This window comes from Acomys russatus, chromosome 29 (genome assembly GCF_903995435.1).
Source record: "Acomys russatus chromosome 29, mAcoRus1.1, whole genome shotgun sequence".
Taxonomy (NCBI): domain Eukaryota; kingdom Metazoa; phylum Chordata; class Mammalia; order Rodentia; family Muridae; genus Acomys; species Acomys russatus.
Genome location: NC_067165.1, coordinates 23294015 through 23321460, shown reverse-complemented (window position 1 = coordinate 23321460; position 27446 = coordinate 23294015). Strand labels below are relative to the sequence as shown.

Sequence of the window (27446 nt, the reverse complement as noted above, 5' to 3'; positions counted from 1 at the left end):
CATTGGGTTAGGGGCCATCCTGCTTCAGAATGACATCTTAATTATACTCGTAAGAACCTGGCTTCCAAATATGGCCACCTGGGGCTAGGAGACAGTTCAGTCCAGAACACCCCCCAAAAGTTGTTCTAATAAGTGGACTGCAAAATCCTTTTAAATCCCTTGTGATTTGTGCTAGCTTGAGGCCAGTCACCAAGTAATCCCCGAAGCCCTAGCATCTCCACCTTTCTAAATGCAGGGGCATGGGGCTTAAGATCTTTGTGGAAAACTAGATCTAATGTGGTTCTGATGGTGTCCCAGTGCTTTCTCAGCTCCGATGACCCAGCACCCACAGCTCTCTATTTTGGTGGCTCCAAACAGGCCTAATTGTTAGATACTGAGAGAACACATATATATCTCAAGTAGGACTTTCAGGTTTTCTTGCCTGGAGAATAATCCTTGGCCCCTGTCACTTCAGGATCCTAGTATGCCTACCAACGTCAGGGATTTTGTTTCAGTTTTGGCATCCCTTAAAGACTTCAGGCCCCGCCTTGGGAGGTAGCCCAGTAGGCAAGAGCTTACTTCTCATGCCAGAGGGCCTGGGTTTGCCCAATATTGCCAAAAACAAAACAACAGAGTAGGTGTTCTCTTTCCTTCTGACCATTCTAATGAGCTAAGGGCTGGGATGGATGGCTCACTTAGTGGAGCACAGCCTGGCATGATGGAGGCCTGGGCTCCATCCCTGGCAGGCAGCGGCTGGGCAGGGGTGGTGCACTCTAACCCCAGCAGCACTCAGGAGGCAGAGGAGGAGGGCTGTGGCTTTAAGGTCAGGTGCTGCTGCGGAACTCAGTCCCTCCTACCCTGCATACTTTCTTCTGTTTTCTCACCTGCTAGAAACCTTTTTGCTTGCTAAAAATAAACTTTGATTTTAAAATTAGTTCAAGGTCATCCTTGGCTATGTAGTGAGTTTGAGGTGATCCTGCCATTACAACCTGTCTTAAAAAAATAAAATAAAAATATATATCACATGTAGTCTATAATCAAACATTTCTAACTTTGTGCTTTTGATTCTTCCAACTAGACTAGGGCATTTTAGGCATCTCAGTTTTTATGCCACCCCCCCCCCCTTTTTTTTAAAGATTTATTTATTTATTGTTTTGTATAGTATTCTGCCTACATGTACAGCTGCAGGCCAGAAGAGGGCATCAGATCACATTACAGATGGTTGTGAGCCACCATGTGGTTGCTGGGAATTGAACTCAGGACCTCCAGAAGTGCAGTTCATGTGCTTAACCTCTGAGCCATCTCTTCAGCCCCTCTAGGCTACCTTTAAGACTAAGTTTTATCAGTCAATGGTTAAGAGCACTGACTACGCTATCAGAGGATCCAGGTTCAACTCCCACATAGCACCCACATAGCAGTTCATAAGTGTCTGTAGCTCCTATTCCAGGGGATCTGACCCCCTCACAGACATACATGCAGTCAAAACACCAATGCACATAAAATAAAAATAAATTATAAAAAAGACTGTTTTCTCCAAGCACTCCAAGAGCCACTCTTAGCTGCCAACAGTCGGTAACCAGACTGAACCCAGAATGTCTCTGTTGTCCATATCAACCAATTCAACCAACATGGGCAAAATATTCCTTCTCTCTTCTTGGCCCCACACCTTTAGAATCAGACATACACACACACACACATACACACCCGCCCCCGCAGGTTTCTGCTGAGAACCACGGACCTGCAATCTTCTTCCAGAGTTGGAGACCCTAACTCCAGCTCTGGATGTGGAAGTAATGGGAGGGGGGAAGTAGCTAGGGGAAGGAGGATGGGGTTCTCTTTTGCGGCAGTGAGCCCTGGGTTCCCAGCTGCTTCTGCGCTGGGAGCAGCTTTGTAAGACAGGACTGACCCCAATCTGAGTGAATATTCCCAGGTCTCACTTCCGATAAAGCAATGTCCTTTCACACAGGAGACCTGGCACAGTCCCCTTTTATTCCAGGTACACCAGCCTTATGGCTACAAGGGACAATTTTTAGGACGCTGCTGCTGTACATGCTTCGAGCCGTTCATTTTCTTGCTCTGCTACCCGCCCTCACTCCATATGTGCTGGCCTGCTGCTGCAGAAGCCGCTTGGTCTTTCCTCTAAGAGACGGGGTGTCAGGTGACGGCAGTGTACCATACCCCAAAGCTACAGCATCTTCATTTCCTTCAAACCCAATTTAGTCATGGCAGAGCTAAGGCTAGTGCCTGTTACCACCTCTGGAACAACAACAAAAATAACAGTTACGGGGGGGAGGGGGAACCCCAAACCCTACCAGTTTTAAGTAAAAAAGGATTCAATGCGGGCCAGTGAGGTGCTCCCAAAAGAGGTGGGAAGCCCTGTGGGGCTGCAGGTTGCGCTTCTAGGTTCCCACGATTATCCCCCCCCACATGGGAGGGAGCTGTTCTGTCCTCTGCCATGGAGGTGAGGACCTGGCTGGCTCTAAGAACATGTCCCACAAACTGCCGCCTTATGGCTGGGGATGCCCTTCCATACCGCAGAAGCTACCACTGACCCTGGAGCACCCCTGAGGAACAATCCGAGGTGTGACCATCTTGCAGGAGCATTAGCCAATGACGATAAAGCAAGCCTTCCAGTCGGTCACTTCTGTCTCCGCTGGATTTGTGCATCTCACTCAACCCAGGTAAAACTACAACTTTGGCTCTAGACTACGCATGCCAATACATGACGTGTCCAGTTTGCTAGCCTCTGCAGTACAAGATGTTAGGAAGACATATTCATTCTCTTTCTATATCAGGGGCCGGACATGCCCGGTGAGAGCCGCACACACCCACTGCACCAGCCAAGTGCTCCTCCTCCTGACCTTTCCTCCAAGCTTTTCTGAGGCGCTGTACAATCTTGCCTTTTAAGCACCTCTGTTCCCTGACTCGGCCCACGGTGTCCAGTCACAGACAGTGTGTTGTACTGTCTTCAGTCATGGTACCTTCCCCGACCCCCCACCCCTCTTCTCCATTCAATTTTCTAGTAAGATGTACCCTACCAGAGGATTATACACCCTATTGTGGTCTGGGCTTGGATTATCTGTCCAAGGCTTGGTCCCTAGCTGTGGTGGTGGTGATGGTAGAAGGCAGTTAAGATAAAAGTGCAGTTAGAGGAAATTAGGTCATCGGTCATATGCCCTTGCGTGGGATATTGTGATGACATCTTTGTGATTCCTGGCTGCCCCGAGGTGAGCAGCTTCCTCCACCTCCACTGACTCTCACCATGGTATTCATGTCTCCTCGCAGGCCCAACAGCAGTTTCCTCTTTATAAGGTGAAATCTCAGGTGTGTTGTGACAGAAAGTTAATATACATCTAACCACTCTCTCTCCCACAAACATACTTGTCTTCATTTAGGTGGTATCTGGGACAGAAACCGTGCGCTCTGCTCATTGCTGCATCCACACCTGCAGTGTCTTAGGCGGTTCAGCGAGTGACTCCTGAATGAGGTTACGTACTTTCCCTATGCATTACACATTTCCTCCTCCAGGTGGTGCTAACGGGCCTTTTCAGCTTTTAAAGCCTGGGGAACTTAAAGAAGCCAACAGTTTTCTGATACTTTGGTCTGAGTTCCAGGTTTCCTTTCTTAGAAGATACTCAGAGTCTCCTTGGCCTTGCCCCTTATTATAAACATGGGCCTTTACCAAAGCATTGTGGCCCGAGAGTCAGGCTGAGAGAAAACAGACACTAGGGAGTAGTCTGCCAAGTTCCACAGCATTGCCTCACTCAACTCAGGCAAACCACAGTTTTGGCTCTAGACTACACACTTTGACAGACTGCCAGCTAAGTGCTTTCTTGGTGAGGCTTCAGAAGAATTGCAAATCTTGATCATTTGCATTTCAGGAGTCTCCAAGCCGTCTCCCCCCCCCCCCCCCCCCCCTCGCCCTCCAACAGGCTCCTTTAGTCATACAGGGACACTCTCTTGGACACATTCTTACTGAGATGCCAACTCCATTAAGAGCACTTCCTGTTCCAAGGTGCAAGGAAAAACAAGGTGGCCTGTGGTGCCTGAGGGGTAGATCTTCAGGGTGGCTGCTGTCTGGATGCCTCCTCTTTTGTTGCACAGGCCAGCAGGTACACCTGCGAATGGAAACAGAAAGGCAGCTGGTCCTCAGACTAATGTTTTCAGCTCTTCTCCTGGGCCCAGTGCTAAGGTGATAGACAAGCAGCCTAGCCATGATTTAAGGATGGAGCAAAATGGGGGCACGAGAAAGTAACTGCAAGTCACAAAGGAAGCTGCTCCTGACAGATGTAGGAACTTAGATTGAGTCTCTTGATTCCCTTCCTTGCAATTCTTAGTATGTGCTTTCATTCCCATTAACCCCAGGCAACAGTTAATAGACACATTACTTATGATCATTGCTATTATTGTTTCATGGTGGTGGGGATTGAGCACAGACCTTTGCATATGCTAGGCAAGCATTCTTCCGCTGAACTACACCCCTAGACAGTGCCGAAACTCCTAGGACTAACAGCTCAGCTCTGACAAACGTGTAAGATTGAGTAAAACTAGATGCAGAGATCTCGGTTGCATGTCTCCTCTCTCCTTTCATTGGAGGTCTGATTTCCTAGTCTTCCTTAGACTAGATTGGCAAAATGGAGCATGGCTTTTGCAGCAGGTAGTTGTGTGCCTGACACAACTGCCGGGTGGTTGTGCAGCAACATCTCTTTCTTTGGTAAGGATCTGCTCCTAGGGCTGGGACGTAGCTCAGAGTAGAGCGCCTGCACAGCATGCACAAGGTTCTGGATTTCAGCCCCCCATTGGAAAAGAGAGAAACACCCTGTTCCCTAACTTGTAACCCTGCAGGGTTCGTCAAGCCTTCTCCACAGACTCTGCCACCCCTAAAGACTAACAGTGACTGTAAGTGTGGTGGGTATGAAGCCTGGCTCTAACAGGAAAACTGCAGAATTGCCTCTAGAGGGCACAGTCTCCTCCCTATCCAGCAGACTCAGCCAGGCATTCTTCAGCCTGACAGCCAGATCTGGAGCAAGCCTGGCTTTGCTCCCTTACTGTCACAGGAGTCGCTGGCTTACAGGTGACTCCACTGCAGCTGGATGGAGTAAGACCCTCTTCCTGGGGGTTAAAAAACTCCCAGGCCTAGCAATTATCAGAGACAGACTATTCTTGCAGTAAACACTTGGCTCTGCAGGGCTACCCAAGCCAAGGACAGTGAAATGAGGTGACTCACTACAGAATTCTTTATTAAAATGTGTCGTTGATAATATGTTAGCATACATACAATATACACACATACATATGTACATTCTTTGACATACCTCACAAATCTCCAACATCAGTTTAACCAATAAATTAAAACTAAAAATGAGGGGAGAATGGGAGGGATATTAGAGGCAAAATTTCATTTTTTATCTGGTAAGAAATTGTAAATTTCTCAGAACTTCCCTGGGGGAACCCTGACCAGAAAATCTTTGAAACAAAATACATAAATCCTCCCCTCCCCCAAAAAAGATTCCAAAAGATGCAGTTACAACAAGTGTGCTTCTCAGAGCAGGGCCTTCACTCCACTTCACACTCTTCTGGCTTCAAGGCAGTCTGGCCCTCAGCTGGAGCAGCGAGGTTCCTGTGGGCACTTGGGCTCGGTGCACCATGGGCTTTGGGGGTCGAGGGGCAGGCTGCAGTGTGGGAGCGGGGGGAGCCGCACTCATCTGAAGTGATGTCTGGCACATCATCCGACTGCGTGTCAGAGCTCTCCAGGTCACTGCGGATGCTTTCAGGCTGGGCCAGACTGATGTCCCAAGCCTTGCTGGCCAGACAGTCTTTCTGTTCACAGCTTTGGTGTTTGCCAGGGGGATCCTCTTCACTGCCGCCACTAACCCCGCCAGCAGCACCACTACCCTCTTCTTCATTCTCTGCCATTTGAGCATGGACATGGAGCGAGTCCTCTGTGCTGCTTCCACTCACCAACTGATAGTGACTCGGCTTGGCTTCAATGTCCACTTGGATTTCCATATTGGTGCACTCTCTGTGGGGACAGAATTCGTTGTGCTGAGTCATGCATAGGTTATATTACAGCTGCTCCTAAAACAGTTCTGGCTTAAGTGGTTAGAAGAGATGATGGGTCAAAGTGGACCAGAGCCTTACTTTCCCCTTTTCTACACACACACACACACACACACACACACACACACACACACAGAGAGAGAGAGAGAGAGAGAGAGAGAGAGAGAGAGAGAGAGACGTACACTCCTTAAAAACTCTCCTTATAATATCTAAAAAGAGCTCCCAGAATCCAACTGAGAGCCTCACCCTATGCTACTCTAAATATAAACATGAAAGCAACTTGGCAGCTTTTACATCTGCGCCACAGTCAAGAGCCATTACCCATGCAGCATGGAGGACCTCAACCACACCAGGCCAGACCCAGTGCTCCAAATGAAAGAGACTATGGAAAGCACATCCAGCAAAGGGAAGCAACAGCCTTAGACTCAGACACTAGCTAACATCAATCCAGCTCTTTAAGTTCCATTTGAGTGGTTACACTGTTATATCAGCTAGAAAAAAGAAGGTGAAGAGGTGGAGAGAGAGACAGGGAGGCAGGGATGGAGGGAGGGAACCTCTAAGAGGCAAGTGCTAAGAAGAACCAGGAGATGCTAAACACTCCAGGACCACAGAAGTGCTCAATGGACTCAGCAGAATACCACATCTCCCACTAGAGGGCACACGGGGCCTAAGATGAGAAAGTGAGCCCCTGAAGACCTACTGTCCGGTGAATAATGGCTGTCCTGGGCTCTGGCTGGTCACATACCTGTCCTGTGGGTTGTAGGAACTGATTATGGAACCGGCCATAGCACGAGTGCTCGCGTTGTCACTAATTGCACCAAGACTGGCTGTGTCTTTGGGGAAAATTTCCTTTTGGACATCGGCTTGAACTTCTAACCTGTGTAAAGAGGGAATGTTCAAGTTAATGGAGACCTGGGTGTTCTGATGGTCTGCTTCCTGGCACACATCTCTTCATCTGTTGGATCATCTCCAACTGTCAAACAGCTCAAGTACATGCCCACATAGCTCCTCGCTTATGTTAGAAACTGAGATCATCCCCTCCTTTCTGTCCCCAGCGCTACTGCTTAACTTGGGTACTTAACTAAATAATTACCTTTGGGCTCCTCTCCAGGAGGTCCAAGTCAAACAACCCTCTAGAGCAGTGCCAATGCAGGCAAAGACCCAGAGACCCTAACGTCCTCTTACTCTGGTTCCCTCCTGTCAACACGCACCTGCAGCCTTCCCCATTTGTGAGCTGCTCAGCTTTCTTTTCTTGTTAAGTCCAGCTTCACAACCCACCCCCAGCTTACATTCTACACCTCCATGTCTTTCTGCATACTATGCCCTCTCTCAAAAGTTTCCTTTCCTCTGCCTGAAAAACTTCTGCTAGGTCTTTAACAAGAAAGGGGCACCATTTCTTCTCACTCTTCCAGCAGAGCACTCAGCCTTCTGTGCCAGTTTACACACCTCTCTCCACTCTGAGTATCACGAAGGAAGAGCTCACACCTCATTCACACTTTGCCCTTCCTGCCCTGGACATAAGAAGAACTCAAACACTTAGTAAAGTTAACCCCAGGCCGAAAAAATGAAGGGCGTATAGGAACCAACCTCCTCCCTCCTCCATCAACAGCACTTTCCTAATGGTTTTCAAAGGTGGGAACCCCTGACTGCTTCCTTTCTGGCTCAATACCATTTTGTTCTGCACCTCAGTATTTCCCCATAATGGGTTTCCCAGTCAAGCCCATCTGACTCACTCACTTCCCATAAAGGAAAGGCTTTCACAGGATGCAACAGCTGCCGGCTGTGCTGTAGTCTCAGCAAGTCACGCTCCAACTATGTCTGTGGCTCATCAAGGGGAGTTGGCTTTAAGAGAGCACAGCAGTGAATACTCTGGCATGTGGGGGCAGGAGACTCTAACAAGGGACACTAGTCAGAAGATGCAGCTAGGTCAGCAGTGGCCTCCGTCCTGCTGCCTGTTTCTCTGCGCTAGGGAAACGAGGACAATGTGAGGGAGTGTGCTCAGGCCTGTGTCCCAGCTTCAGCTCAGCCACAGCTGACTCAGTGGGCACAGGCTTTCTCAAAGCCCACCAGGCCACTTACTTGGTGGCTGCCAGAGGCTGGTTCATGCCGGTGGCTACACTAGAATCATCTGGGGAGCTTTTTGTAAACATAGACCACCCTTAGGTCCCACCCCAGGAGATTCTAACTTATTAACTCTGGAAATATGCTCCTAAAATCTATTTTTAAGAGGTTCCCATGTGAGCGAAGGACACCAAGGTGAAGGATCTAGTCTACTCGCCATCTGCCACTTGCATCTTTTTTGCAGCCAAATGGCCATCTGGTCTTACTCTAACCTTCCAGGACAAGCAGCTCAGGATCTGGGGAGTCAGTCTGTCCTCTCTGGAGGCTTCCTACAGCTTCCCCTGTGTTCACCACACCATACTGAAATCAGTAGAGGCCAGTCACTTTGGTTCTTTCTGCCAAAGTGAGTCAGAGGACTAATCCTTCTCCCAGCTGGAGGCCCTCCAGGGGCCTGAAGACAAGTGCCTCCCTTACCTCCTGCCCTGCTGTGCTCCATGAGGCCGCTCTTCCCCCACTGACTTAACTAACTGCTTCTCATCTAATGTCAGGGACATATCTCTGAATACATATTATGGCATCATGGTAGGTCTCATCAGCAAAACGCAAGTAAATCACAGTTATTTTTACTAACAAAGCTTTACGGATTCTTAACACACATTCATACAATTGATTTTCCTACTCAGTGTGACACAGCTAAAACCAACCATAAGCCTAAAAGTGCCTTCTGCTCTTCCTGCTTCCTAGAGCAGGCAGCCTACTGAAGCAGTAACAAGATCTGAAGTCAACACTACTCTGTGAACGAAAGCCAGTATGATGCAAAGAATTGTGAACTTTGTAGAAGAAAAATGTCACTGGTGATTAATCAAAATGTGGCATCCCTGGTATACCAAAGTGGCTGACACTAATTTCAACTGCTCGTTACAGACTATCTCTTCACTTACCTGCTGTACTTTCCCTTGCCGCTGGAGAGAATACCACCACTCAGTGTGCCCCCAGAAAGGGCAGCAAAGCTGGCTGTTTCGCTGTAAGGGCCTTGCATAACACTGAGTCCATCCGTGGGGCTTCCACTGGTACTCAGTACACTAGTCAGGCCTTCAATGCTGCTTTCCCCAATGCTGGGGTTCTTGAGGGCTCGCCAAGCATCTGCCACTGTGGGTAGAACCAAATATCTCCATTTGAGACACGTAGCATCAAAACAGTCTGGTAGGCATTTTTCTGCAATGACTCTTCAGAGTAGAGGGTTTTCATATGGAAAGTACTACAATAGTCACTTAACAAGCAGCTGCTATGTGTAGACACACACTTCAGGCTGCTAACATCTGTATTTAATCTTTCTAATACCTAGGGACCAGCAGCCCTTATTTTAGATGAGGAAATAAGAATTTAAAATCAAGTGACTACTGAGGGTCACTTGAGTCACACCCGGCTGTAACTGCAGGCCCCTACTATTTCTACTATACTGCAGCTACTTTTATCCAATTTAGTCTGACCTCACACCTTTTTTAAAAGTTTTATGAGCAAGGTCTCATTCTATAGCCCAGGCTGTCCTCAACTTAATACTTAGCCCAGGATGCCCTCGAATCTCAGTCTCCCACCAAATGCTAGGGTCATAGATGTGAGCTACCACACCTGACTTGTTTTTCTCTTTCTCCTGTGGCCCAGACTGGCCTTAAACTCATGACCTCCGCTGCATCAGCATCCCCAGTGCTAAGTTTATAAGGAAGTGCTTCTAGTCCCTTTTAAGATATGATTAGTTCATGTGCTGCTTCTACTGAGGAGCTTCTGAAAGCTCTGCAAATCTCTGTGCTCCAAGCAGGAGGCAGAAGGCCTGCTTATCAGGTCTACAGAAGCTCTTGCTACTGAAACACAAGCTTGAACAAGTCCTACTGAAATGGGGATAAGAGCCCAGGCCCTCCCTCTCCAGAGAGCTGTTGTACAAAGCAAGCAAGATAGCAATGGTGTAAAGTCCTCTAAAAAATGACCCAGTGCAGTGCAGTTCCAGAGCTTTCTGATCTACTCACTACTAGCACACTCCAGGTGCTTGAAGTTCTTCTGGCTCACGCCTGCCACATATAGCAAGTACCAGAGGAATTAACCTAGTAATTCTGGAACCAAGAAATGAAAGGCTAAAAATACTTTACCTCTCAAAAAGCTCATTATGCAAAGAAACCCAATGACAACTTCTCTGTAAAAATGAGTTCAATTCTACTGACTTTTATGTTTTGTTTCATAGATTCAAATGGAAACAAAATGCCTTCCTTTACCTGTGATTGGGCCATCATCTTCATCAAACTCAATTTTCACCCCCTTTCCATTGGCTGTGCTAACTCCACAGCCTCCTCCACGGCAGAGAAAAATGGGCACAACCCCATAAACATATGCCAGCATAATGGGGACACCGATACCTGGGGAAAGAGATGGGAACATGCCGGCAGGTCAGCAGACTGCAATCGCCCTGGTTCTCCCTCACACTGGGCACAAGCAAACCACTAGAGCCAAAGACAGAGCGGGCCATCTGCAGAGGCTGCCTGACGTAACACACAAGCAGACGTGGAGTCATAAAGGTCTGGATGTCTTTGCTTTGGCCCATTGGCTGTCTGTCCATAGAGCCCTCACAGTAAAAAAGAGAATATACAAGTAGACTCCGACACAGTGAATGTATGTTGATTTTATACCACTCCCTTCATTGTTGAAGCGCTGAACTTTGAGAACCAATCAAGAATCGAACACTCAAGTTTGGAGGGATGGCTCAGTGGTTAAGAGCACTGGCTGCTCTTCCAGAGGACCTGGGTTCAATTCCCAGCAACCACATGGCAGCTCACAACTCACAACGTCTAGACCTCTAGTTCCAGGGGACCTGACACCTTCAAACAGACACACATGAGATACAGACAAAACAATGCACATAAAAATAAATTAAAAGCAAAACCAACAAAACAAACAAGCAAACCGTCTTGTCCCAGTGACTTGACCTGTATTCATGACCTATGACAACTATATAGGATGCACCTTTCTATTTCTAATTACGCTGTCTTTGTGGCACTTGTGAAGGCTAAACAGGTTCACATGTGAGACATTTAGAACCACTGCTGACAAATGATGAAACTCATGAAATGTTAGTTTCTAATGAATTGTTTTCTTAATTTTGTTTTTGTGAAATAGGGTCTCATTTTGTTCAATTTGGTCTTGAACGTGCTGAGGGTGGCTTTGAACTCCTGATCCTCCTCTTTCACCTCCTGAGTGATGGGATTGAAGGGGTGCACCACTATACCAGGCTGACATTTTTCTAAAATTAACTCTCATACCCTGCAAAATACTGTGAGGCATTAATAGACAATAATTGGGTTTTTTTTTTTTTTGCTTTGTTTCTGTTTTTGTTTTGTTGCTGTTGTTTTGTTTTGTGAGTCCTATAACAAGTAGAAGAAAAGGATGAAAAAAAAAATCTAGTGTTTAATTTTCATTAATGCAACCTTTTCTGTGTGCTAGATTGAGTTCTAGGCCCTAGTCTAGAACACACCCTGATAATGCATTGTGGCTGAAAAATCATTATAGTAACAGTGTCTAAGACTTAATTTCCAGGCTGGGGAGATGGTTCAGCTAGTAACATGCTTTACCCTGCAAGCATGAAGACATAGTTCAATCCCATGTAAAGTGATGAAAGTGCTGGTGCACAGTCATACTATACTGGGTGCTGAAGAGGCAGACACAGGTGGATCCTCGGGGCTTGCTGGCCAGCCAGCCTCGCTCATTTCGCAAGCTCCTGGCCTGTAAGAGAACCTACCTGAGTCTTAAAAACTAGGTGAGTGGCTCCTAAGAATGGTCCCTGGCTTCCACCAGGACTTCTGCATTCACAAGTCATCCTGCCCTCATACTACATACATGCACATACAAAATGTTAACTACCAAAGTGAAGTCGGCATAGGACGTGGGTGTCTCCCAACGGCGCCCTGGCCAGTGGCTGACCTGCTGCAGTAAGCTAATAGAGAAGCTGTAGGCCCCACCCACTCACCAACACTGACAGCAGCAATCACTGGGGACGCAATGACTGACAAGGTCACTCCTCCTGTGATGGCCAAATTCCTCTTGTGTTTGGAGGTTTTCCTTCCCTCATACCTGCTGTGAATCTAAGAATAAAAAGAAAATCCAGGTCAGCAGGTCAGGACATTAGTATTTTGCAGGGGAAAAGGATAAATGTTCATTTGCAAGTTATATTAGAACGTACCCTCCACCCAAAGAGGGATCGTTCTCAAATTTTAACCTAACCCAGACCTGGAAAATATAAATGAATGCAGGAAACGCTAATCCAAGAAAAGACAAAGTAGCTCAGGGGAATGAAGCTCAGCGTTTCACCTTAAGTCCCTGAGACAAACCAGGCCCAGGATATTAATAAGAACTTTCAGATCTCATGGGGATTTATAAAAATCCATTTAAGAAATTAAAGTTATTTTTATCTACAAACCAGCTGGTTTTCACGAAGCTCTGAAATATAAGCTCCTTTTCTTTTCTTTCAAACTGTTGCCAACAAAGCCAAAGCTGGAGCAGGCACAGAAAGGCACGTCTTACCTTCCTCCCAACGTACACAGGAATGCCGATGACCATGGCGGGAATTGCAATGCCAGCAATAAGCGAGATCCCCACTGGAGCGCCAATCAATGTGCCCAACTGCCAGAGAATTTTCTTCTTCCTGCTCCATGGCTTCTTGCCCCAGAATGTGCAGCCAGAGGGACTACAGAGGAAACATGCTGAAGTTAATGGCAGCATCACAAACACAGCTATGGTTGCCAGAGAGCTTAATAGGAGCAATCACCATCTTTTCAACAAGACTAACTGACTAAGTGACAGGAAGCTATAGAAAACATATCCATTAGACAAGGAGAGCAAACAACAAGGGGTTCTGGGTGTTGTGGTTTTGGTAAGCTGAACGTTTCTTCTACTTTCCTTACCTCTACCTCCTTACCTGATGCAATTATCCTGACTGGCACTTGAGATTCTGCATAGCTCTACATTTGACACCTCACCCAAGGTGTTGTGTCTCACAGTTCATGACCCAGACTCTGTAGTCTCATGTCACATGTCCCTTCCACCCAACAGATACAAAGCATGTTCTTGGGGAAAGATTCAGAGACTCATCATGCCTTTTCTTTCAGTCTCTACTCTGAATACGGCTACTCTGACCCTTACCTCCTGTGTCTGGCCCCTCTGCCTCGCTCCCCCTGTGCTACCTTTCCTACTTGATAAGCCTAGCAATATGAAAAGAAGAAACCCTGTCTTACTCACCCCTGTGTCTGTAGTCAATGACTGTTACATATAAGCTTTTGAATTTTCACTAAACTGGAAATGAGGTGTCTAATCTCACAATAAAGTTTGTAAAGGTTAACTCCTTTAGGGTAATTATGTAACATTCACTCAATTCTTTAGAACCTACCTCATGGAGGAACTGTAAAAAGACCACAGTTAATGAGATAAGACATGACCACGAAGTACCAAGAAGTAGCAACACTTATAACAAAAGATAAAGGAATGCAGTGAAGAACACAGCAGAAACGGGAAGGCAGTGGATGGAGTGCATTTAAGCTGCTTTTCAAGGATAAGTAGGAACTCTGCACACCAAGCCTAGTGGCACATGTCTGTCACCCTAACACTGGGGAGGCTGAAGCAGCAGGATGTCAAACTCAGGACAAAATTAGCCAACCCTCCTCCAAAACCAAGCCAAGGCCAAACATGGTGGTGCATACCTTTAAACAGGAGGCAGAAGCACACAGATCTCTGTGAGTGGTAGGCCTGGTCTACATAGTTCTGGGCCAGAGCCTCACAGTGAGATACTGTCTTCAAAGGGGGTGGAGGGGAGGAGTAGGGGTGGGTAAAAGCTCTTGCTTGACTTAAGCTCAACCCCTGCAATTCACATGACAGATGAAAAGAACTGACCCCCACAAGTTGTCCTGACCTCCGCATGCATGGTATGGTGCACACAAGTGCATACATACACAAAAGATATAACTAAAAAATAAGTAAGCCCATAAAGAACTGAACAAACTGAGGTAAAGGGGGAAACCAGGAGGCTGAAGTGGTCAGAAAGAAACTGTGGACACTAAAGTAACATCAACAAATCTGGAGGCAAGAGACAGGGAACAGCATGACTGGACAGGGAAACTAAGGCCAGACTGTGGGAAGCCTTAAAAGCCACACAGCAGGTAAGACAGCAGGGTGATGAGGACAGTCACCAGGCCAGTGGAGAAAGCGGAGGTGTGCTTTAAAGGAACTTTTTGGTTTCCTCATTCTGTAAATGGCTCTTTGGCATCCTCTTCGCTAAATGAGAAAGTGAGCAGGACAACAAAGCAATGGATATGTGTCCCACCTTACCTGAGGTAATGCAAGTCAGAGATCTCTTTCATGCAAAGCCAGCAGAATTCACAGCCACACACTGCACAGGTCATGTGATTACAGCTCCCATCATTCATCTTGATAATGTAAGCACTGCATCGTGGGCACGGCTTGATGTCATCTGCTAGGCAGGGAGGAAAGACAGGGAGACAAACATCCCCAGTTGAATCTAGTCTGAATTTATTATTCCTAAGAGTCTATGGGCAGTCAGGAGATTTTGCCTGACAATTCCAAATTGTGTAACACTTTACTGGAAGGCTGGCTATATCCAGAGCTCTTGCTGTGTTTGTTTTGGGGACAGGGCCTCATGTATCTCAGGCCAGCTTGAAATTGCTGAGGATGATCTTGAATTTATGATCCCTTACCTTTATCTTCTGAGTGCTGGGATAACAGGAATGCTACCATGACTGATTTGTGTGGTGCTGGGCTCCATCCCAGGGTTTAGTGCGTGCCAGGTGGGCATTCTAACACCTGAGCTGCACTCTCAGACTCATGAATTTGCATAAAATGGATCCTGTTTCATGTTAAGCTATTCCAATAACTGGCATCTTACACCACACTTAAGTAGCATTTTGGCAAGGAGACCCCCACCCCTCACCCAGTGAGACTGATGGTTCCAAGGCAAATGGAATTTCCACCTGCCCATGGCTGAGAGATGGAAATCAGGGCATTAGAGCAAGAAAATCCTGCAGCCTGGTTGGTCAGCTTTAAGTTTTGACAGTGGTTCTTCAGGAAGCTAACTTGTGCGGCTAACAGTTTACCATGCCTTCCCATGACACTTTCAAATTTAAAAATCAAAACCTAACTGAGTATCTGTATAGCGTGCACCAGGTAATTTTCACAGGAATTTACAAACTATCCTACCAAAATGACAATTTCAAAGATTATGTTGTGCTAGGAAAAAAATCAAATGGCATAATTTGTCTCCTACTAACTTTCTCAAATGGTATCTGCAAGACAAGGTGCATCTAAAAGATGCTGACATTTTATAGATTACTCTTCACAATCAAAGGTGGAAAGTGATTGTGACACTTCCCCTTTCAGGTTACTCATTGACCCACACTAGTATTTGTTTTCTTTTCTTGAATCTGTGCCCTACTTCAAAAAGCTATGACACACTTCAAACTAGATGGCAAGCAGAGTACGCTTAATGCTAATTAAGTTTTTCTCTGCCCCTTATGAAAACACCACGGTACTCTCCAAGCTGAGACAAATATTAAGACAGCAACTTAAGAATTCCATTTTGCTGTCTTCCAATGTTCCACAGCTAGGATTACCTATCACAGTCAACAAGAGCAACACAGCAGATCTATCATTAACAGTTCAACCAAGCCAGGAAATGTGTCTGTAGTCTCAGCTGTTGAGAAGACTCAAATATTTTCTGATCACAAGGATACAGGGCTATATAGTAAGACAATCTCTTTTAGTTTTAGAGACTCACAATATATTATAGATACCAAATAAGGAGACAAAAGAGATATCGCCAACTCATACCTGGTCCAGATTCTTGCCCATAACTGAGACCTGAAGTGTGCTTGGTCCGAACTCGTAAAGTCTGAGCCCTCTGCTGACGGGCCATATCGCAGGTCTGGTTTGGATGCCATATCTGCTTGCAGTGGTAGCAGAACTCAGTCTGGCAGCCCTCCCTCTCGCAGGTTAGCTTTGGGCAGCTGGCACAGCCATAGGCAATAACAGCATAACTGGGTAAGGAAGCAAGAAGAGACAACAGGAAGGTAAGACTGAGCTGACAAAGACAGGCATTACTTATCAGCTTACACTGTTTGATACCACAATATATGATACAAAGACTACACATACGTGCACGCGCGCACGCTCATACCTCAAGTAGACTAATTGTACCTTCTCTTCTTATGGAAAAAAAAAAAACAGTTTATTTCCTGAAAACAGAAGGGCACATACTTAGCCTGAATTCCTAGCACTTGTCCAATCAGTTAAAGCTGCTTCAAGAGCAGTTTGCCATGTCCGGTTTCATAAATAAAAGGGTATACAACAATTTCCTTTCATGGTTTGCTAATTTAGAGAGACTCAAATTTGTTTACATGAAAAAAAAAAAAAACAGATGTAAAAATAAAGAGCTACTGAAAACATGTATCCTCTTTCATTTTAAAATCCATAGTGAAGCTGGCCTGATCACAGTGTGAAACAGTGCTTCTCCACAAACTCTGTCCATTGAAAGTTCTTTTTTTTGTTTTGTTTTGTTTTCTTTCTTCTTTTTAAAAAGATTTGTTTTTATTTTATGTGTCTGAGGGTTTGACTGCATGTTGTGTATGTGCACCAAGTATGTGTCTGGCGCCTCATGGGGCCAGAACGGGCACTGCATCATCTGAAACTGAAGTTAACAGGTGACTGTGACCCACCACCAATGAGGGTGCTGGAAACTGAGCCTGGGTCCTCTGCAGGACAAGTGTTCTTTCCAGGGCCCAGATTTATTTTTAGTTACATGTATGCTGTGTGTCTGTGTGTGAGTAAGTGCATGAGTGCAGTGCCCAGACACCTGTGGAGGGCCTTAGAGTCTCTGCAGTGGAATTCCAGGCAGCTGTGAACTATCCAACATGGGTGCAGGAACTGAACTTGGGTTCCGTGCAAGAGCAGTACATGCCCTAACTGCTAAGCGCTGCTTTTGAGCTTTCCTTTTTCTCTTTTCCTGATTTAGTTCTATACCTTTAGTGCCTTCCTTCCTTCTTTTTAAGATTATTTTTATGTGTGTGAGCATTCTGTCTACAGGCATGCATGTGCGTCATCTGCATAGCCTGTGCCCTTGGAGGCCGGAAGAGAGCATCAGACCCCAGAACTGGAGTTATGGACAATTATGGGCCACCATGTTGGTGCGAGAAATTGACCCTGGGTCCCTTCAAAGAGGAGTCTATGCTCCTTACCAACTGCCAGCTCCCCAATGTCTTCTTCCTTAACACTTTTAAAGCCTACTACTACTAAGCTCTTACTAACACACACAGTTGTACCTCTCTCTCTGCTGATATATGGTTAATGATACACTATTTCAGAATGTCAGTGCTAACATCAACCATCTTTCTAGTTTGCTAAGAATTAGTTCCCCATAAACAATCTTGTATGTTTAAAACTACTAGATTTTAAATCAAATCTTAATAATGTCAAGGAAATGCTCAGACTGCCCTTACAAGTAGACATTTGCTAAAAGTGAAAAGGCTGGGATACAGTTCAGTAGTAGAGCATTTACCTAGTATGTGCAAGGCCCTGAGTTTGTTCAATCCCAGACACTGTAAAATTAAATTTAAAAAGTACTTTAAGAGAAACACAGCTTTTAAAAAGAATTTGTTTTATTTCTAATTATGTGTACATGTGTGACCATGCGCACACACAGGAGATGCTTGTGGAGCTCAGATGTGTCAAGTCCCCTGGAGATGGAGTTACAGGAAGGTATGAGCCACCTGATGTGGGTGCTAGGAATTGAACTCAGGTCCTCTGGAAGAGTTGTCTGAGCTCTTCACTGCTGCACCATCTCACTAGTCCTCAAACACAATTTTCAAACACATCAATGATTGCAGGTTTACTGCCATCTGTGTTTTGCTGTCCTCTAGTTTACACTTTTCACTAATAGCCAAAGTTCTCAAACAATTTATAAATGCTAGTAAGGGATTCCTGGTTTATTCTATACTTTTCTTGTTTATTAATATATACAACATGTTCATTTATAGCAATTTAAATACTCAGATTGAATTGAAAATTGTGCTTCAGATATAAAATTCCAAAGTACCTATCTCTTGTCACATAATAGGCTTCCGAAATATTCTCAGAAAGAACAGAGTGAGACTAGGTCAATGTATAAATACAATGATTCATATACTGTAGGAGTTCTGAGCAAATTTACCTCAGCTAGCAGGAAAAACAACTACTAAACAATGTATCTTAGAAAAAAACAAGTAATTTGCTTGCTATTTATATTAAATGGAAAGGTATAGATGGCTTCTGAAAAATAATAAGCTAAGTTCTAAAGATACAAATTAGTTAGAGTACCAACGGGGAGGCCTTAAACTCTTCATAACCCATTTCTACCTCACATGCTTTACGTGCTTATTACACTAACAGTGTGTGTGTGTGTGTGTGTGTGTGTGTGTGTGTGTGTGTGTGTGTGTGTATAAGGGTACTAGGGACCGAATCCAGTACTCTGTAAACTCATATTCCACCACCTAGCCACACCCTTCAGGGTTTTTTTTTTTTCTTTCTTTTCCCCCAACTTCCTTTTCAATTCCTTCACTGTCAAACCTGAGCATCAGCTGCCTCATTTTCTGTCTGTTCCATATCTATATGACCAGAGTGTAAAAGTATGTGCTGCAATTTCACACTGCATATTACCCTGTTTCTCTTTATATTGGTGGATCTGGCATCCTTTCCCTGGGCAGTGAGCAGACAGTCCTCAAAATTTCAAGGAATAACAATTGAAGCACTACAGACAGAGGCCAGAGACTGGCACACCAAACAATGGGAAGCTAATTTTATGAGTAGAATTTGGTTCCAAGGAAGTAAAATAACCCCCAATACTGATGACTCTATGGCAGTCTATCACTATGCCACAGAGTTACTCAGGGCACAAGACTTGGAATTCCTGTTTTGGGGCACCTACTCTGTGCTGATTCATACTGCATGACATGGATAAACTTAAACCTCCAAACCTTAGCTTCTATCCATCTTAATAGAGGCAGAGGAGCCTGCTGCCTCCAGGTATAGCTCAACATTCTAAAACTGCATTCATAACCTTGCACCAAAAGCTATGGCATATACTGCACTGGACTTCTGCCTTTGCCTGCTCTCTTCTTTTGCCCAGTAATACTTTTTTCTTTCTTCTTTTTTTGTAGTAGCCATTTAAGAACCAGCTCAAGCTGGACATGGTGGTGCACACCTTTAATCCCAGCACTCAGGAGACAAAGGCAGGCGGTTCAAGGCCAGCTTGGTCTACAAAGTGAGTTCTAGGACAGCTAGGACTCTTAAACAGAGAAACCGTGTCTTGAAAACAATAACAAACCCAAAAAGAACCAGCTCAAATGTCTATGTACATTGAACCAGCTTAAATCTTCTCTATAAAATCTACTTAACCTCTCCAAGCAGATGTAGCCTGTCTGTGCAGTGCAGTTTTAAGAGCACCTTATAGCCTGTGTACATGTGTACCTCTCCCGCCATACTGGACTCCTGCTCAGCAGATCTGTGCTGGGCACATGACAGGGACCCTTTCTTTGCTTTGGTTCTTTGGCTTTCCTCAGGGTTTTCTAGCTCTTCTTGCCATCACTAGCCACATTTTCATCTTAGCCATCTGTGCTTGGCTTTTTATATGTCATGCACTATAACTTAATCCTACAATTTTATAAAAATCCATCTTAAGGGTAAAGCTTCTAATTAAAGGAAATTTTCCCTAGTTGGAATAAATCCCTCATTCATGCACTCAGTGTGCCCTGGCTATGTTGCTCCTCTTCTTGTACGTCCTATCCTGGAGGGGCTTCTCTTCTACTCTGCTGTTTAGTTTAACCAAGCATTCATGTTTGCTATCTTGAAGCTTAAAGTAGGGTGTAAGAAGTTACATGCTGCCTCAAGCACAGAATGTTCTCCCCCACATCCCCACAACTTTTATGTTGAAATCTTCAGAAACATCACAGTGTGGCAGACTATCTTAATTTCAGCCCTAGACAAAATATCCCATTAGGATAAAATTAATTATGCTGCACCAGACTCCAGTAGTCAAAGGAGCATGTTCCTACATTATGTCTGTACTTCCGGTCTTCAAGTCTTACAAGTTAACAAGATTATTCATTTACAAATGGCCCCTGAGATTCTTTTTGAGACAGGGTTTCTCTGTGTAGCCTTGGCTGTCCTAGATCTCTGTGAATTTGAAACCAGCCTGATCTACTGAGTGAGTTCTAGGACAGTTGAAGCTATATAGGGAGACCTGTCTCAAAAACAAACAAATAAACAAGATGGCAAATAGTTAATACTTAAAGATTCCATGGCTGGTTGGGGATATATATGATTCTTGATGCTCTGAGTTTGGAAAGTTCTCATATACCACACAGCATATTAGCATTGGCAATTTTTTGTTTGTTTGTTTTTTGAGACAGGGTTTCTCTGTGTAGGCTTGTCTGTCCTGGACTCACTTTGTAGACCAGGCTGGCCTTGAACTCAGAGAGATCCGCCTGCCTCTGCCTCCTGAGTGTTGGGATTAAAAGTGTGCGCCACCACGCCTGGCAGCACTGGCAAATTTTATAGTAAATATTAACATACTTAGTGTGGTGGTAACAATGTAATTCCAGCATTCAGGATCAGGAAATTCACTCTGGAGACAGAAGTTTTCAGGTGGATCTCTGTGAGTTCGAGGCCAGACTAGTCTACAAAGCAAGTCCAGGACAACCAAGACTACACAGAGAAACCCTGTCTTGAAAAACGCTGATAGAAAATAAAACCAAAAGATGGTTGAAATGAGCAGGGTGTAGTGTCACGTGCTGTAATGCCAGCACTTGGGAGGCTGAAGCAGGAGGGGCTTGTGTCTGAGGCCATCATGGACGACAAGACATAGGAGACCCTATTTCAAAACAAAAATAATAACAAAGAGATGACTAGAAAGTTGGGAGCTATAAAGAAACTTTTGAAATAAGGACAGATTAAATAGGTGAAGTTTTATTTTTCATAAGGTCTTGCCATGTAGCTTCAGCTAGCTGGGAACGTATTAGGATAATATGCTAATGGAACCAGACTCCACTCTCAGGACACTGTCCTGTGTTTATACCTCTGCATACTGCTTACTGTACTCGGGCTTTAAATGCTTTATCCACTTTTATCTCCCAGGCATGGATTTCTTTAAGGCAAGCCTTAAACTTGCAGTAATCCTCTTGTCTCTCCCTTTCTTTGCAGTCCCAGAATTACAGGCATGTGTCACCATGTCAGGCAAGTAAGTGATTTTTATACCCAGGACGTATCTTATAGGTCAGGTAATCAGTGTACATTTTAAAGTACTTGAGCAAATATGAGAAAGAAGTATCACTGAGCAGGAAGTTGAGTGTACATGGAGGCTGAGACAGATTCAAGGAAAAGCTGTAGAACAAAAAGTAAGGGGCAGATTAAAGAAAAGGCTGAAGGCTACTGGGGTGCAGCTCAATGGCAGAAGTGCTTATCTAGCATGTACTGAGACCGTGAGCTCGATACCCAGCATCCAAAACCAAAGCAAAACAAAACACAAAGCAATGACAACAACAAACTGGGAAGAGACTGAGGAAGGATTTGGAAAGGAAAGGTCCTAGTTGGTCATGATGGTAAACACTTGTAGTCTCAGAGCTCAGAAGGCAGATGCAAGAGGACTGCTGCAAGTTTGAGGCCAGAAAGGGATAGATTCTGAGACCCTAACGCAAACAAATCAAAGAAAAATCCTTTACTGAATGTGAAATCTCTCTCATCCAGGGAGCTTGTTCCTTTCTCACAAATGTACTATATAAAATTAATACACTATATAGAAATGAACAGAAGCTTCCTGTTGACAAGATGGCCAGTCCAGTAGTGTGGGAAGGCCAACAGCTCATACTATCTGCTGGGACCCGGGGAAGCAGGACTCTAGGGAATGGAGGGAGCAATGAGAGGCCAGAGACTAGACCTGCAACAGAATTTAGGTCAGGATAGCCTGAGTGCTGCTTCTATTTCGAGGACCTGGCCCTGTAGGACAGGAAATTCTGCTGCCTATTCTATTCACCCCTCAGTCTCTCAGAGATTCTGAAAATTAAAGATGGACAATACAACATCTGAGAGGAAAAACAACACAGTTATATCATTTGTGAGTTTCTGAAAGGACACACTTAGGCAGAGACTCAAAAGGATAATAGGTCAACTGTGCCACTTATTAGGTAGGAAGCATGAACCCCACGAACTTCTTTGAACTGGTTTCTCCATTACAAAGTACATTTCTACTATCTATGTGCATGTGGCTAAAGTGAATTTACTGTTTCATTGAGATAATACTTTGAAGATTCACCGCAAAGAACTAAAAAAAATGCAAGCTATTTGCATTTTAAGCTAATTTTATTTCACTTGGAAGTATACTTTTAAGATTACACTTGTTTAAAAAAAAAAAAGATTGAGCCGGGTGTGGTGGCGCACGCCTTTAATCCCAGCACTCGGGAGGCAGAGACAGGCAGATCGCTGTGAGTTCGAGGCCAGCCTGGTCTACAAAGTGAGTCCAGGATGGCCAAGGTTACACAGAGAAACCCTGTCTTGAAAAAAAAAAAAAAAAAAAAAAAAAAGATTACACTTGTTACCACAGTATTTGGTATATTAATATTAATAATATGTGTATTTCCCCATTGAAATTGGTTCTCGCAATGATAAAGCCATACAAGAAAAGAAGTATCAGAACTCTGTTCTGTCCTACAGTTATTAAAAAAGAAAAAGAAAGAAAGAAAGCCGAGCAGTGGTGGCACACTCCTTTAATCTCAGTACTTGGGAGGCAGAGGCAGGCAGATCTCTGTTAGTTCAAGGCCAGCCTGGTCTCCAGGGAAGTTTCAGGACATCCAGAGCTACATGGAGACTGTCTCAAAAAACCTAATATGTTTCAGTAAACACATTTCAAGAGTTCAGCTACATAACAATTATAAATAAACCTGTTAAAATATCTGAAAAAAAAAACATATGTGTGTATGTGTGTATATGTATGTGTACGTATGTATGTGTAAAGCCACTTATATGACCCCTTAGCATGAAGAGTGTACACATACATACATGGGAAGACTTGGTCAATTTGGCTGTCAAGAGTGATGTGTGGGCAAATAAACACAGTCAGGTGTAGGGAGACATAAATGACATTTAGGGCCTCTTTTTTTTAAATATTTACACAAGATTTTTTTCCAGACCCAGAAGAATAGAAGTTTAATTTAAAAATAAAGAAAGAAAGAAAACAAACAAAATAAACAAATCTATACAAGGTAGTGCACACATGTAATCCAATTCATCATTGGGGAGGCTAAGACAGGAGGATCCAGAGTTTGAGACATGGGGCTGGAGAGATGGCTCAGAGGTTAAGAGCACTGATTGCTCTTCCAAAGGTCCTGAGTTCAATTCCCGACAACCACATGGTGGCTCACAACTGTCTATAATGTGATCTGATGCCCTCTTCTGACCTGCAGGTATACATGCAGGCAGAGTACTGTATACATAATATAAATAAATCTTAAAAAAAAAAAAAGTTTGAGACAGTCTTGGCTAAGTAGCAACACTTGGAAAAACCAAATTAGGGTTAGGAATATAGCTCAGCATGCACAAAGCTTGCTTGGCATTCACAAAGCATTAGATTCAGCCCCCAGCACTGTATAAACCAGGCGTAGTGGCACAGACTTAAGCCCCAGCACTCAGCATGTAGAGGCAGGAGGATTAGAGTCAAGGTCATCAACAAAGCAAAATAAGGGGCTGCAGCTAGGCATGGAGGGCCACACCTGTGATCCCAGCTCCCCGGAGGCAGGTCTCTCTGTGAGTTCGAGGCCAGCCTGGTCTACAGAGTGAATCGAAGGACAGCCAGGGCTACACAGAAATGCTAGCACATTCTTGGAATTCAGCTCTGAGGGGGCAGAGACAAGAGGCACCCTGGCACTTAATGGTCAGCCAAAACTGACCTCTGGTCTTCACAGGCAGGCACGTGCATGCATGTGCTCGCACACTCGTGCACACACACAGAACAGCACAGCACCTATTTTTCTTCTGTTAAAAAAGAGGGGGCAGAGCAATTGTCCCTAGGGAACTCAGACTATTATCTGGAAAATAACAATTATAAAGGGACTCTATATATGTTTCAATATCACTTTATAAACATTAATTAAGCCTCTTAAGTCTTAAGAAAGGATTAGGCCTCTGCCAGATAAGAAAAATAAAGTAGGTAAGACTATTAATTAGTCAGAAAAGAAACTAGGGTCTAGCATCCTTGGTTCTCTCAGCGTTGTTCCACACTTGCTAGAACATTCCCAAAACGAGGATTGTGATGACATGCAATACCTGAGTTGAAAAAATATTGTTGGCTTTGGAGGTAAGACTATTCCAACACTGGTTTGTTTCATTGCCTACCAGTTTGCTGTTGCAATGACCCTGAAAATTTGGTTTAATTTCTCTAAATACCACTTTCCTCATTTGTAAAAGTATCAAATCAACCTCACATTGTTGTAAAGATGTGTTAAAATACGCATGTCTGACACACAGGTACCTAGATGCTCGCTTGCTTTCTTTCCCTAAACTTTATTTTCTTTAAACACATAGCTACAGAAAAAAGTGTACATATAATTATTGTATTCTAACTAATTAAAAACAAAGAAAAAAACAAAGAAAAACAAACAAACAAAAAACCAATCAAAAACAAATTGGGGAGCTTTCCCAAAAAGATGATCAGGGAAGTCGTATTTTATAGTTAAAATTCAAATAATATGCTATTATGCAATTAATCAAGCAGTTGCTTTCCTAAACTAACATCTCTTTTGCTCAGAAAATAAACCAAGAGTATCTGCAAAACTTGAGTATTCTAAAATTAACCTCCCCAAAGCCACCAGACACAAGCAGACCTTTTCAAATGCCTTCCTGGTACTCACTAAACAGAAAGTGAAAGGGATCTGGGCACCTTTGACCCTATTTCCAAGTAATTTAGAAACTCTGTCTCAATGAAGTTAAATACACCCACTTCTCAACAAGTCTGGCACTTTTTGACACCCTTCCTAAACAGCCCCTTTTGAAGGGAGCAATGGCAGCATCATGGGACGCTCGGCTCAGCCTGGATACACAGGCTACAATTAAAAGCTTTTAAATCCTTTGAAGCAAGGGTTCACATAGCTTTTTACTAGCATAACGTTTACACTAGGGCGCTTCAAGGAGTCCCGAGAATCTTCTGCCCCCAAAACATGACACACAAGAATGCAATTAATCTGCCCAAGGTCACAGAACAGGCAATGGCAGCCTTGACTCCCCACCACACAGAAGAGCCCCTTCTTGGCTCCATTTGGCCATTCATAGATTGGAAAGGCGGTGACAACCAGGTTTTTAAAGAAAAGGGGTGAAGGAAGGTGAAGCGCCTTCAGATAGGGAAATCAGATATTCCTACTCTGCAGACAGCATTTTAATTCACTGACCTTTGAAATTAAGCTTATGTAGAGAGCACTTGAAAGACTGTCATACAGATCTAAGGTTAAAGGATAGGCGAACACATTTTCTCCCAACAAATCAACTCCTGGGACGACACCATCTCTGTTGCCCCACTGGTCTTCCTGGATAGAAAGTCTGTCCACCACTCACCCTGCCCTCAGCAGCACGTTAACCACCACAAGGTGCCTGCCAATCGCTTAGCACAGCACGCAGTACCCAGAGTGCCCCTAGAGCTCGGTTAGTCAGCAGCCTTCTCTCATCTCCCGCATCTCAACTTTCAGCGGCGGTTGTGAGGAAGAACACGCCTTCTCCGGCAATGCTGCTAATAGGTGCGCCCCTCAAACGGACACACCCCTCAGAAGCGCTGCCCCTTCAGTAGGGCATTTTCATTCTCTCCTTTAACAAATGTCTCTATCGTTACGAGAACACGAACGAACACACACACATAACCAAGCCCTGCTCACCCAGGTCTCCTGCCTTAATAGACAGTTCCCTTCTCTTCAGCCATCAGCCACCACCTCAAGCTCCTAAGTAGGTATAGGGTGCCCAGTGCCACCAGATCGGTTGCAGGGCCGGTCCGAGGGTCGGTTACTCTGGACCACCCCGTCTCTCCGTCCTGCTGTTGGGCATCCTCCACTCCTCCCTCGGGGGTGGTGGTGGTGGTGGTGGTGACACCCGCTGCCCCCGGGACAGTCCCTCGCGACCACGCCCCCGAGCTCACCCGCAGTCAGGGGCTGGACACCAGCGGCAGTCCGGGTCCGAGGCCAGGTACCGGCGCAGCATGAACTCTTCGTACTTGAGCATGAGCAGCGGGTCGGCCAGCAGCAGACGGATGTCGTGTGGGTTGAGCCGCTCGCTGCACTCGGGGCAGCTGATGGGCACGCGGCTCTCGCTGATCTCCAGGCGCAGGTAGTGGCGGAGACAGTTCCGGCACGAGCGGTGCGGGCAGCTGAGGAGGCGCGGGGCCAGCTCGGGCGGCAGGCGCACCAGGCACAGCGGGCACTCCACCTCCTCCGCGCCACCGCCGCCCTCCGCCGCCTCGTCTTCCTCTGGCCCGGCAGCCGCGGCCTCCGCCTCAGCCTCGGCTGCGGGCTCGGCGGGCAGCGCCTCCATCGGCGGGGCCTGGGCCTCAGCCAGGGCCGGGGCGGTAGGCGGCGGCGGCGCGGCCGGGGGCGGCGGCTCGGCCTGAGGCTTGGTCCGGGCGCGGCGGCCACGGGCCGAGGCAGAGAAGACGCTATGGAAGGTGAGTCTCCGGCGCCTGCCGCCGCTGCGGCACTTCGGGTCGGGGGCGGCCGCATGGAGCGAGGTGGAGCGCGGAGACTCGGAGTCCTTCTCGGAGCCCATGGCCCGCAGAGGCTGAGGAGCCAGGGGCGCCCAGCGCCACCGCAGCTCCCGCCTCAGCGGCCCCCAACAGCGGGCGACACGGCCACCGCCGCCGCCTCGGCAGCTCTCTTCGGAGACACAAGCCGACCGGCCGCTAGGAAGTGGTTATAAAGCCTCCGCCCCGCGCGCCGCGGCCCACTGCGCAGGCGCCGGTCTCAGACACCTCACAACCCGTGGGGCCCCGCGAGAGGAGCTGGGCGGGGCCTAAAGGGCGGGGCCTGTGGGCGGCGACGAAGCCCCGCCTCCTGCGGTCAGGTGGTCTTGCGCAGCCATATTGCACAGGCTCCACCTCCATTCTATGTCGGCTGGCGGGGGCCCCTTCCAGTAAGGGGTACCCTCAGTTCTTCTGTAACAAGAAGATAAGAGTTGATCTGGTAGTGATTCCCACCGACCCACGGTTCAACATGTCTAGTGAAGCCAGCCATTAAATGGTAGGAAATATA

At 45.8% G+C, this 27446-nt stretch overlaps 1 protein-coding gene across 2 annotated transcripts; it reads right to left on the bottom strand.

The window, feature by feature from the left end:
- Nucleotides 1–5047: 5047 nt before the first annotated feature.
- Rnf19b (ring finger protein 19B) lies at nucleotides 5048–27092 on the bottom strand. 2 transcript variants are annotated; one of them, XM_051171019.1, is made up of 9 exons: nucleotides 26342–27092; nucleotides 15976–16181; nucleotides 14461–14605; nucleotides 12664–12826; nucleotides 12110–12224; nucleotides 10365–10505; nucleotides 9042–9249; nucleotides 6785–6916; nucleotides 5048–6001 (listed from the first exon to the last, which is right to left on the bottom strand). In XM_051171019.1, exons 1-9 carry the CDS (start codon nucleotides 26962–26964, stop codon nucleotides 5536–5538), a joined length of 2199 nt encoding a protein of 732 aa, XP_051026976.1. In that variant the 5' UTR covers nucleotides 26965–27092; the 3' UTR covers nucleotides 5048–5535. The 2 variants fall into 2 exon arrangements, with proteins under 2 accessions (XP_051026976.1, XP_051026977.1); XM_051171020.1 differs by having other exon boundaries at nucleotides 5051–6001; nucleotides 14461–14602; nucleotides 26342–27090.
- Between the last annotated feature and the right edge of the window lie 354 nt (nucleotides 27093–27446).